Source organism: Trachypithecus francoisi, unplaced genomic scaffold (assembly GCF_009764315.1).
Source record: "Trachypithecus francoisi isolate TF-2019V2 unplaced genomic scaffold, Tfra_2.0 Lachesis_group15, whole genome shotgun sequence".
Taxonomy (NCBI): Eukaryota; Metazoa; Chordata; class Mammalia; order Primates; family Cercopithecidae; genus Trachypithecus; species Trachypithecus francoisi.
In genome coordinates this window covers 103376422-103388910 of record NW_022681460.1, presented here as the reverse complement: position 1 = coordinate 103388910, position 12489 = coordinate 103376422, and the positions used below count along the sequence as shown (strand labels likewise).

The 12489-nt window shown below is 51.2% G+C and overlaps 1 protein-coding gene across 4 annotated transcripts in view; it reads right to left on the bottom strand.

Moving 5' to 3' along the window:
* Positions 1 to 12489, bottom strand: part of LITAF (lipopolysaccharide induced TNF factor) — an 85258-nt gene that overhangs the window by 47414 nt on the left and 25355 nt on the right. The window contains exon 1 of one of the 4 annotated variants that reach the window (XM_033236512.1): positions 6994 to 7013. The exons of 1 other annotated variant lie outside the window; for it this stretch is intronic. Coding sequence is in view for 2 of the 3 variants with exons in the window: in XM_033236498.1 (XP_033092389.1) it covers positions 8677 to 8871 (195 nt within the window). In the remaining variant the exon portion in view is untranslated. Of the gene's footprint in view, positions 1 to 6993; positions 7014 to 8379; positions 8872 to 9760; positions 10566 to 12489 lie in introns of those variants that run through there. 2 more of the 4 variants (XM_033236498.1, XM_033236514.1) reach the window with 2 other exon arrangements.

Sequence of the window (12489 nt, the reverse complement as noted above, 5' to 3'; positions counted from 1 at the left end):
AAACTTCAGACAGGAAGTGGCTAGAGGAGGAAAAACTGGTTCCCTAAAAGAATGCAGACTATGATCCCACTTATTTTGTTAAAAAAAAAAAAAAAAAAAAAAGAGGCCGGGCGCGGTGGCTCAAGCCTGTAATCCCAGCACTTTGGGAGGCCGAGACGGGCGGATCACGACGTCAGGAGATCGAGACCATCCTGGCTAACACGGTGAAACCCCGTCTCTACAAAAAAAAAAAATACAAAAATCTAGCCGGGCGAGGTGGCGGGCGCCTGTAGTCCCAGCTACTCGGGAGGCTGAGGCAGGAGAATGGCGTAAACCCGGGAGGCGGAGCTTGCAGTGAGCTGAGATCTGGCCACTGCACTCCAGCCTGGGCCACAGAGCGAGACTCCATCTCAAAAAAAAAAAAAAAAAGAAAAGAAATACACACATACACCTGGAGGAAAAGTTTTCCAAGGAAAAAGAATGCTATAGAGGCCGGGTGTGGTGGTTCACACCTGTCATCCCAGCACTTCAGGAGGCTGAGGCAGGTGGATCACTTGAGGCCAGGAGTTTGAGACCAGCGTGGCCAGCATAGCAAAACCCTGTCCCTACTAAAGATATAAAAATTAGCCGGGCATGGTGGCTTGCGCCTGTAATCCCAGCTACTAGGGAGGCTGATGCAGGAGGATCATTTGAACCCGGGAGGTGGAGGCTGCAGTGAGCCGAGATCATGTCACTGCCCTCCAGCCTGGTCAACAGAGCAAGAATCCATCTCAAAAAAATAAAAATAAAAATAAAAAAAGCTATAAATAGTTGTCCCTGAGTGATGTCATTAGGGAATTTTTCGTCCTTTTGCTACTCTCCATTTTCTAATGTTTCAAGAACAAATGCAAGGTGCTTACTGAAAAAAACTAATTTCCAGAAAAGGAACCCAGTTGCCAGTAAACAGCCCCCACTGGCTGGTCTGCATTACCCATTAACAACGAATTCCGGTCACTCATAATTCCGTAACACCTTTCCATTTCCAAAACACGTTTCCCACATACATCACACGCTTTGTCCTCAAAAAAATCCATGCAGCCGGGATTCTTCCAGCTGAGTTATGCAGATGGGGAAACTGAGACCAGGAGGACAGGCGGCTTGCCCGAGGTTGCACCCCCAACCCCAATCCTGGCTCAGTGGCCTGGCCCTGACCCTGGCCAAACCCTTTGTTTCTGCTGCTACCAAGATGGAGCTGAAACGGGGTGAGCTCATGGGCAGAAGGAGGCTTTAGGGAGTGTTACCGGATCCAGCACATAATATATAGGATGCCCAGTTAATCTGAATTGCAGAGAAGTAGCAAACACCTGCTTGTCATTTGTATAAGTCTGTCCCAAATGCTGCAGATTTGTAATTTGTCCCTAATACTGCGCAAGACATACTTACACCAAACCATCATTTGCTATTTCTTTGGAATTCAAATGTAACTAGGCATCCTGGGTTCCATCTGGCAGTGCTCCCTGTGAGATCTGCCTCTGGCCAGGACAGGACATCCGAGTTAGCAGGCGGCCCAGCTCCACGTCCAAGGGCAGTCCCTGGTCACCGTCTGTGGGTGATGGCACCTGCAGCCAGTGGCCCAGGTAGAGGCCCAGGTGAGCTTCCCAAGCCCTGTGATTAATGGGTGAACCCTTCCTCTTGGGGCGTGGGAGACCATCCCAGAACAGGCTGGGTAACATGGCAGAAGATGAAGAAGGCCTCCATCTTCACCAGGCCAGGAGAAGCAGCCCAGCTGGATGGCAGGTGGGGCCTTTCCTGCCTGCCCAGAGTGAGGCCCCGGTTATCTGCTTCAGGGCAGGGGCCCTGTAAACCGCAGGAAGAGTGTGTTCTCAGGATGGGAGGCCTGATCCACTTAATAATGACACACAGGTGTCCTCTTGGCCACAGGGATTGTGCTGCGTGACTGTGGTTCTATTTCACAAAACATATCCAGGTCACAGCAACTGGCATCTGATGTAGAATGAAACCCAATGGAGGAGGAGGAGGAGGAGGAGGGGTAGGAGGAGGAGGTAGAGAGAGGTAAGGGTGGGGAAGGGGAGGAGGAAAGAGGAGAAGGGGGAGGAATGGGAGGATGAAGAGGGAAGGAGGCGGAGGGGAGGAGGAGGAGGAGGAGGGGGAGAGGAGGAAGGGGAGGAGGGAGGAAAGGAGGAAGGGGAGAGGAGGAGAGAGAGGAGGGGAAAAGGAGGACGGGGAGAGGGAGGATGGGGAAAGAGAGAGGGAGGAGGGTAGAGGGAAGGAGCAGGGGGAGAGGGAGGAGTGGAGAGGGGAAGAGGGAGGAGGGGGGAGAGTGAGTGTGAAGGAGAAGGGGAGGAGGAGGGAGAGAAGGAGGGGGAGGGGGACAGGAGAGGGGAAGGGAGAGGAGGAAAGAGGAGGGGGAGGAGGAGGAGTTGGTGGGGAGGAGGAAGATAGTGATGAGAACACAAGCTGAGTACCCACCGGGTGCTGCGCCCTGGGATGTAAAAGCACTTTTACATCCACCGTCTCATTTTCTCCTTACAACAATCCAGCTGTTTTACAGAGTAGGCAACGAAAGCCCAGACAGGTAAAGTAACATGCCTCGAATCACACAGCAAGAAGGTGACTAGGGGTGCAATTTGTGCCAGGTCTGGCTGATGCCTGAAGTTGTCAGGCAGTTTTCTCACCCTCTCAGGTGATGTGTCCCGGGAACCAGGCACCATTTCAGGAGCTAGAACTGGGGTAACAAGATGGGGGCCCCAATTCCCCTGGAGTTTACATTCTGGTTAGGAGCAGGGCAGGACAAATGCATAATAAACAAGTACCCTGTGACCTTGGGGTCATCTACTGGCACTTTCTCTTCCTCGTAGCCTCCAGGAAACACACGTCTTCATAACACTGAAGAATTTCATTCTTTGAGCTCCATTCCACAACCCAGTGGGGGTGTGGGGAGGGGCTGGGCAATGGAGTGCGGGTGGAGTATGAGTCATAGAATTATAGTCACCTAACAAACAGTCACAGTCACATAGGCCACCGGACTCCGCTCTCCCAGCAACCCTATGAGGGAAATAGTATCATCTCCGCTTTACAGACTTAGCAATAGAGGCCCAGAGAGGTCAGGCAGCTTGCCAAAGGTCACACAACCAGCACATGGCAGCAGTAGGATTTGAACCCAAGCTGTCTGGCTCTACCTCCACGCTCAGTCCCTATGCTGTGGAGAGCTTCTAGAGCTTGGAACTTTCTAGGTGGCCCAGATCTGTGACTTTCCGGCCACAGAACCTAAGAGCCTTCCCTTCCAAAACAGTGTCCTACAGAGCCCAACTCAAAACAGAAACAAGTACTTAAGGTGAGGCAACTCCCTGCCCTCCGCAGTCTGAAGGAGAGCCGTCTGCCCGTTTTCCCCGCTCCAGCCCCGTCGTTTTATAGCTGAGGCCCAGAAAGGGGCTGGGGACCTAAAGGCCCCACAGCCAGGCTGGAAAGGGGACAAAACCCAGCATGCTTTTTTGCTTTCTTTGTTCTTGGTAGAGACAGGGTCTCGTGTAGTCACCCAGGCTGGAGTGCAGTGGCTCTATCATAGCTCCCTGCAGCCTTTGCCTCCTGGGCACAGCAATCCTCCCGCCTCAGCCACCTGAGTAGCTGGGACTACAGGCATGCGCCACCATGCCAGGCTGATTTTTTATTTTTTGTAGAGATGGGTTTCCCAGGCTAATCTTAAACTTAATCCTATGCTCAAGTGATCCTCCTGCCTCAGCCTCCCAAGGTGCTGGAATTACAGGCATGAACCTCTGTGCCCGGCCAAAACCCCAGCACTCTTGGGTCTCCATGCAGGTTCCTTCCCTTTCTTGGGGCACCCACTGAAACCCCGCTGTCTCTCCAGGGGCTGAGCCTTTTTTTGCCCTAGACAACGCCAAGCCAAGATGCCACTCTCCTACTCGGCTTGCAAAAGGACTTCCTTGCCAGAGTTTTCTCCCAGATGCACCATGGTTGGGCTGTTTCTGTGTTTCCTGATATTTGAACCTCCTTGTCAGTGTTTGTCCATCATCTGAGGCGCCTGGCACGAGCTATGGTGGCTCAAGGCGGATTTCTCTTCCTGAGGCCAGAAGGGGAAGCGCAGGTAGGAAGCCACGCCTGTGGGTACTGGGAAGCCACAGGTTGCTCAACCTCCCGAGGAGGTAACCAGGGCTTACAGTGCAGCCAGGCCCCCTTTGGTTTTAGGAAATCGTGAGAGAAGCGGTGATGATGATGGCATGGTTTTGAAAGTTCCCTCTGCTCGGCCGGGCGCGGTGGCTCAAGCCTGTAATCCCAGCACTTTGGGAGGCCAAGATGGGCGGATCACGAGGTCAGGAGATCGAGACCATCCTGGCTAACATGGTGAAACCCTGTCTCTACTAAAAAATACAAAAAACTAGCCGGGCGAGGTGGCGGGCGCCTGTAGTCCCAGCTACTCTGGAGGCTGAGGCAGGAGAATGGCGTAAACCCGGGAGGCGGAGCTTGCGGTGAGCTGAGATCCGGCCACTGTACTCCAGCCTGGGTGACAGAGCAAGACTCCATCTCCAAAAAAAATAAGAAAGTTCCCTCTGGTCTCTTTCGCAGCGGCCACAGGACCTGAGCCAGCCCCTCCCTTCCAGAACCTCTGTTTTAGTTCTCTCAGCTGCCCTACCCCCTCCCCATGGTCATGAAGCCTCCTGAGAACTCCAGAGCCCTGTGTTACCCTAAGCCTTGTCTCTTCTCTGCCCCTCACCTCCAAAACATCCTCCACTCTGCTCACTCCACTCCAGCCACACTGACCTCCTCCCAGCTGTTTCAGCACCATCCTGCCTCAGGGCCTTTGCATGGCCGCTCCTCCTGCCTGGACTGCAGGCACCCCAGGTGTCTATGTGGCCTGCTCCTTCCTTCAAACCTGTGCTCAAACACCACGGACCACTCTATCTGAGGTTATACTCCCCTCCCTGACCCTCATGAAATACCCCCACCCTGTCACCTTTTTCTGTTGCACTACTATCTCCTTTTTAATTTTTAAATTTTTTATATTTAGAGACAGGTCTCACTCTGTCTCCCAGGCTGGAGTGCAGTGGCGTGATCATATAACTCACTGCAGCCTCAAACTACTAGGCTGAAGCAACCCTCCCACCTCGGCCTCCTGAGTAGTTGGCACTACAGGCGCCAGCCACCATGCCTGGCTCATTTTTGCATTTTTTATTTTTGTAGAGATGGGGTCTCTCTGTGTTACCCAGGCTGGTCTGGAACTCCTGGCCTCAAGCACTGGGATTACACGTGCCAGCCACTGCACTCGGCCACATTTACCACCTCCTAAATAACTACATTGTGGTTGTTATTCCACATCTGTCTCCCCAGCTAGAAGGTCCCTGCTGGGAGGCTAAAGCTTGTGTGTTAGTCACTGCTGTGTCCCAGATGCCTGGCATAGGCCTGAAAGAGTGTCAGGAGGCAGCCAAATGCCTAGGCAGATGGGGCGGGTCCCCGGTGAAACCCCCCCTCCAAGCGGGAGACAGTTTAAAACCCAAAAGCCAAGCTAGAAGTTAAATCCTCGGACTGGATTGGGAGCTTGTCTTCCCATTTGGCGTGCTTTCCTCTAATTGGCCCCCACCCTTCACCTATTTGACATATACCTACCCTTTCCTAATTGGTTTTCTACACTGTCGTGCCCACCTTTGAATGGTGTTTTCACTTTAACCTTTTTGACATACTCACACACCAGTCAGCCCACACTCCCCATTCTGAGTCCATAAGAGACCCCACACCCAGCCACAGGGGAGAACTTTCCCGCCCTCAGGTAGGGCGACCAACCCTGTGTCCCCTCTCCGCTGAAAGCAGTTTTTATCACTCAATAAAGTTATTCTCCACCCTCCTCCTCCAATGTCCCTCATATCCTCATTCTTCTTGGGCGTGGTACAAGAGCTCGGGAACTGCCAAACGTGGATACAAGCTATAATACAAGCAAGCCGGGGCATGCCAGTGTGACTGAGTGAGGCCTGGGCAGCGTGTCGCCTACTGGGGGTCCCTGGTTTGTAAAGTGACTGAGAAGAAAAATCCTGCATCACCGGCACATGAATAAGTGAATAAAGAGAGGGCAATATGGACAGGAATGGAATGGGGAGAATCCTGATTGTCCATCCCCCCACCCTCACTCCCCCTTTTGCACCTGCCTCCAAACACAGGTGGCCCTCCAGACCGCATCCTGGGAATGTCACTCAGAGGCCTCAACGTCTGGAGGATTTCCACAAATCAGACAAATAAAACCACCTCCCCTCCCCACCTCCCCACCCTTCTGAGACAGAGGTCATTCCCCCACCCACCCCACTGGCCTCCCTCTTCCATCCTAAACACCTTCTTGGGGCCACCGCAGTTCGACCCCGAAATGTGGAGGAAACATTTGGGAAATGCCTGAGGGAAGGGGGGCTCTCCAATTTTCTTCTCTCTCTGGGCCACACAGAGCCAGGGTAAGCTTAGCTACTTGACCCAACCTCTTTCTGAAACAAGAATATCCTCTTTCTAAAACCACAGTATTTTCTTAAAAATTGTGACTGGTTCCTACATGCAAACATAGTAGGAGACGCTTTTGTTTATTTATTAACTTTTTTGAGACAGGGTCTCGCTCTGTCACTCAGGCTGGAGTACCGTGGTGTGATCATAGCTCACTGCAGCCTCCACTTCCCAGATTCAATCAATCCTCCCCTGCCTCAGTCTCCCCAGCAGCTGGGACTACAGGCACCTGGCTAATTTTTGTATTTTTTGTAGAGACGGGGTTTTACCATGTTGCCCAGACTGGTCTCAAATTCCTGGGCTGAAGTGATCCACCTGCCTAGGCCTCCCACGTTGTTGGGATTACGGACGTGAGCCACCCTGCCTGGCTGGTGCTTGCTTTGTATTCCAGAAATTCCATGCTGGGAATCTAACACATGGATGTTCTTGTTCCTGTGCCTGGATGGAAGGTCCCACACGACCTCAACGGTGACAGCCCCAGCGTGGAAACAATGCAAATGACTCAAGAAGGCGTTGAGCACATACCTCCAGAAAAACCACTCAATAAGATAACTCTGCCCACTGGGGCTGGTTGCAGTGTCTCACGCCTGTCATCTCAGAACTTTGGGAGGCCGAGGCGTACGGATTGCCTGAGCTCAGGAGTTTGAGACCAGCCAACATAGTGAAACCCTGTCTCTACTAAAAATACAAAAAATTAGCTGGGTATGGTGACGCATACCTGCAGTCCCAGCTACTCAGGAGGCTGAGTCAAGAAGTGCTTGAGCCCAGGAGGCGGAGGTTACAGTGAGCTGAGATCGCACCACTGCACTCCAGCCTGGGTGATAGAGTGAGACCCTGTCTCAAATATATATATATATATATATATATATATATAAAATAATATATTCTGTCACTGTTAAGGAGGAAGGAAGAGCCCTACGCAGGCTGTTATGGAAATGTTATGGGAAGCAGGCTGCTAAATTCTTCAATGTGAGATCCAAGCTGTAGGACAGGGAGTCGTGAACAGCTGGCCTCGTGTGTCACTATCTACAGTAGTTGTCTGTCTGCAGGTCACATCTGCAGTGGGGCATGAAATCATTTGATTGGTTTATGACCAGCCACCTTTCTTTGTAAATAAAATGTAATTGAATGGAACGGAATAGACTGCACAACTCCAGATGGGCACTCCATATAGTTGAGTCACACTTGTGTTTTATTTATATACGAGTGCCCATGTGTACCAGGTTGTAAGATCTATTGTTCACTGTGGCTTGTTGCAAAACACACACACACACACACACAAAATTGCAAAGCCTTAAAATGGAAACTCTCTAAAAGAAAGGACACAGATGGGATGCAGTAACTGACTAATGCCTATGATCTCAGAGCTTTGAGAGGCCGAGGTGGGAGGATTGCTTGAGGCCAGGAGTCCCAGACCAGCCTGGGCAAACCAGCGAGACCCCATCTCTACAAAACAATAATAAAAAATCAGCAGGGTATGGTTGATGCCTGTAGTCCCAAGCTACTCGGGAGGCTGAGGTGAGAGGATCCCTTGAACCCAGGAGTCTGGGGCTGCAGTGAGCTATGATCACACCATTGCACTCCAGCCTGGGCGATCTAGAAAACAAAACAGGCCGGGCGCGGTGGCTCAAGCCTGTAATCCCAGCACTTTGGGAGGCCGAGACGGGCAGATCACGAGGTCAGGAGATCGAGACCATCCTGGCTAATACGGTGAAACCCTGTCTCTACTTAAAAATACAAAAAACTAGCCGGGCGACGAGGCAGGCGCCTGTAGTCCCAGCTACTCGGGAGGCTGAGGCAGGAGAATGGCGTAAACCCGGGAGGCGGAGCTTGCAGTGAGCTGAGATCCGGCCACTGTACTCCAGCCTGGGTGGCAGAGCAAGACTCCGTCTCCAAAAAAAAAAAAGAAAACAAAACAGAACACGTTTTAAAACAAAAGGAAGAACACAAACAGTAAAGGGTGCCTCCCTCTGAAGAGGAGGAGGGGGTTGCCAGGAGCGTTATTTTATACAATTCTGTACTACTCGTGTGTTTCTTTTTCAACAATCAGCATGTATTGCTTCTGCAATAAAATAAAGACCTTTAACAATCTTTTAGAAAAAATAAACTTCCCTGCCTCCATCCCCAGGATGGGGGCGGTACTGTTTGAGCTGTCAGCAGGCTTTTGAGGCGAACAAAACCAAATCCCTGCCCCAGGGGCTCTGCCCCTCAAGGGGTTTCAAGGGCCTCCCTGGTTGTCTTCCACACTTCCTTCTCTTCCCCTCCAGAAATCCAGGGAACATCCAAAAAGGAAACACGCCTTGAGATGTCAGTCTTCATTTTCCAAAATGGAACAGGCGCTCCAGTTTTAGCCTGGGAATGGCTGGAAACGCCCTGGGGGACACAGCTGCCTGGCAGGGTTTCCTAGCAGACAGAGCAATGTGGCAGTATCAGAAATGGTTCAGAAAATCCACAGCCCCCATCCCAACCCAGCCATCTCAGCAGGCATGCAATTGTGCTTCCAGCTTAGCTGACAAAGAGCTCTCAGAACTCCTTCTTACAAATGCAGATTTAAGAATCCACTAGAGGCTGGGTGTGGTGACTCATCCCTGTAACTCCAGCACTTTGGGAGGCTGAGGCAGGAGGATTGCTTGAACCCAGCAGTTTGAGACCAGCTTCGGCAACATAGTGAGACCCTGGAGGGGTAGGTGGTGATGTGAATTTTCAGTTCTGTGTGTTTATTGTTCTAAATCAGTCAAACCCATTCGTGCCTGCTCGAAAATGTGGAATACGCTTGGTGGATTTTAGCTTGGAAGTACATTCACTGAAGGGAAAGAAATTCCTAAGAGTTGACCTCTCATGAGTCCCTGTGAACCAAGTATTTCATATATCATTAGTTCATTTCATCCTCATTATGACCCAATTAATTGCATAGTTCTGTATCATAAATATTGTTTACATAGCAAAGGGAATTTATTTGCTCATATAGTTGGAAAGTCCATGGTAAGGACTTCAGGCATGGCTGGATCCAGGAGCACAAATGCCTTCATCAAGAATCTCTCTCTCGGCCAGGTGTGGTGGCTCACGCTTGTAATCCCAGCACTTTGGGAGGCCAAGGCAGAAGGATTGCTTGAGCCCAGGAGTTCAAGACCAGTCCGGGCAACACAGCAAGACTCTGTCTTTCTTCAAAAAAAAAAAAAAAGAATCTACTAGGTGGTGGCCACAGTTGTGTCAACTGGATGGTTTCCTATTATACAATGTCACTGCAATAGATATTGCTGGGCACATGGCTTTTCTTTCCTTTTTTGGCGGCGGGGGGGGGGGTGTTATTTCCTTTGGGCAAATTCCCAGAAGTGTGATTACTAACGAGAAAAGTGTGGACATTTCCAGGCCCCTGAAACACTGTGTCAAACTGCTTCCTGAAAAGGTTGGGACCCACCCACGCCTGTTCAAGGAACTGCCTGCTCAATGTGATGAAGCCACTGCCACCTCGGTCATCTTTGGATGTGAAACATCTGTTCTCCTGTGTCGGGAAGTTGGAGCAATGCAGGAAAGAATGGAACTTCCTTTCCTACTCCAGGAATCAGCCAGGACCACCGTTGGACGTGGGACACTCGAATGGATCCGTCACCCATGTACAGGCCCTCGGGGCTCCCGGGAACAAGAGTGTGTCCTCTGTCTCTCTCTCTTTCTCAATCTCCACTGTGCAAACAGGGAGGTCAAACTCTCAGCATCCCCCCAGCCAGCTCTCAGCACCCCCACAACCAGCTCTCAGCATCCCCACAGCCAGCTCTCAGCATACCCACAACCAGCTCTCAGCATCCCCACAGCCAGCTCTCAGCATCCCCACAACTAGCTCTCAGCATCCCCCCAGCCAGCTCTCAGCACCCCCACAACCAGCTCTCAGCATCCCCACAGCCAGCTCTGGATGGAGGATGGGCTGAATTACACACTGTGGACTTCACCAGTAGGACTGTGACAGGTGGCTGTGTCCCTGTGAGGAATGTGTCCCCTAGTATTCAATGGGGGAGACGCCACGCAGGTCTGGCTCTGTCTTCAGAGACCCCCATGAGGCCTGGGGTTCCTCCCACGCGGGATCCTGTGCACCTCCTGGAGGACTGGGAAGAGGGAAGAGAGTGCAGCCAGTACTGCCCTGGGCTCTCTTCACAGTGTGGGGGACCCCTTCCCAGCCCCTTGTCTCTCTCTACAGCACAGAGCCGCACAGGTTGGAGACTCCTATGCAGGGGCCGCAAAGAAGGAAGGGAAAAAAAGGAGAAAAAAGGGAGGGAAACAGAGAAAGGAAAAGAAAATGAATTGAGATGGGACAAGGGGTGAGAAGAGGGGAGGAAGTGAGAAAAAGAAAGCAGCAGCCAGCCGTGTGTGGAGGCCAAGGCAGGAGGATTGCTAGAGGCCAAGAGTTCGAAGCTACAGAGAGCTATGATTGCACCACTGCACTCCAGCCTGGGTGACAGAGTGAAACCCTGTCTCTAAAAGAAAGAGAAGCAAGACAGTTACCGTGAGAGCCCTGAGAGCTTCCCACACTACAGATGTCATTCTCACAACCGCACCCCGAGGCAGGTTCCACTGTTCTCACTGGAAACTCATCAATAGCTGCCTCTGCAGGATCAAGACCAACCTCTCCCATAGCCTGCGCACAGCCTGGTCTCCTGGGAGACCAGGTCCCCATTCTTCCTTCAAAGTATTGCACACACAGGATTTGTGATTATTGATTTAGTTGAGGGATCCTTTTTTGTTAAACGTATTGTGGGCTATTGCTGTCATACACAGAGTAGGCATGATAGTCTGATGATGCTGACCTCTACACCCTACTCACCATCTGGTCTATCTGATGCCATCTGTCCCACGTGGCTCCCTCTGCCCCTGGATTTTTTTTTATTCTTACTTTTTAATTTTTTGAGACAAGGTCTGGCTGTATCACCCAAGGGGGAGTGCAGTGGCATGATCTTGGCTCACTGCAACCTCCACCTCCTAGATTCAAGCCATCTGCCCACCTCAGCTGGGACTACAGGTGTGCACCACCATGCCCAGCTAATTTTTGCATTTTTTGCAATTTTTGCATTTGGTCTCAAGCTCCTGATCGCAAGTGATCCACCTGCCTTGGCCTCCCAAAGGGCTGGGATTACAGGCGTGAGCCACCTTGCCCGGCCAAAAAAGTTCCTGAAGGAAATTGAAAGCACACACATGAAAAAAAAAAAAAAAAAGAAAAAAGAAAGTACACATGTGAAGAAGAAAGTGAAACAGGCTTACTGCTGATTTTAATTTTATATGTACTGGAAAACCAAAGAATTTCTGCAACTTGCTTTCTTGCAATTTTTGCTTTATTGTGGTGGTCTGGAACCAAAACCATAGTATCTCTGAGGTATGCCTGCAACCACAAAACTACAACATGCCCAGGCTGGAGTGCAGTGGCGCAATCTCAGCTCACTACAACCTCCACCTCCCGGGTTCAGTCGAATCTCCTGCCTCAGCCTCCCGAGTAGCTGGGACTACACGCACCCGCTACCATGACCAGCTGATTTTTTTGTTTTTTTTGTATTTTTAGTAGAGATGGGGTTTCGCCATGTTGACCAGACTGGTTTCAAACTCCTGACCTCACGTGATCCACCTGCCTCAGCCTCCCAGAGTGCTGGGATTACAAGCGTGAGCCACTGCGCCCGGCCTACTTCACTATTCCTGTCTTATAGTATGGATGAGGAAACTGAGTTCAGAGAGGTTTCAGGAATGGCCCAAGGTCACACCACCATTTGGGAATAAATTCACATCCTCACCCCAGCCGGTTTGACTCCAGAGCCCCGGCTTCCATTGCTATTCTGAACTGCCTGCAGTGTGAACCATACTTTCTCTTCTGACGTTGGGAAAGTAAACCCCCACACTCAGGACAGGTGCCCGATGTATAGCCGCCTTGCCAAGCTGGCCTCAGCCTTGCATCACAGGCCTAGATCAGAGGATGCAATGTGATACTCACTATCATGTTCCCTGCAGAGCTGTGCTGACAACAGTGCTGTCTGCTCCAGCACATTG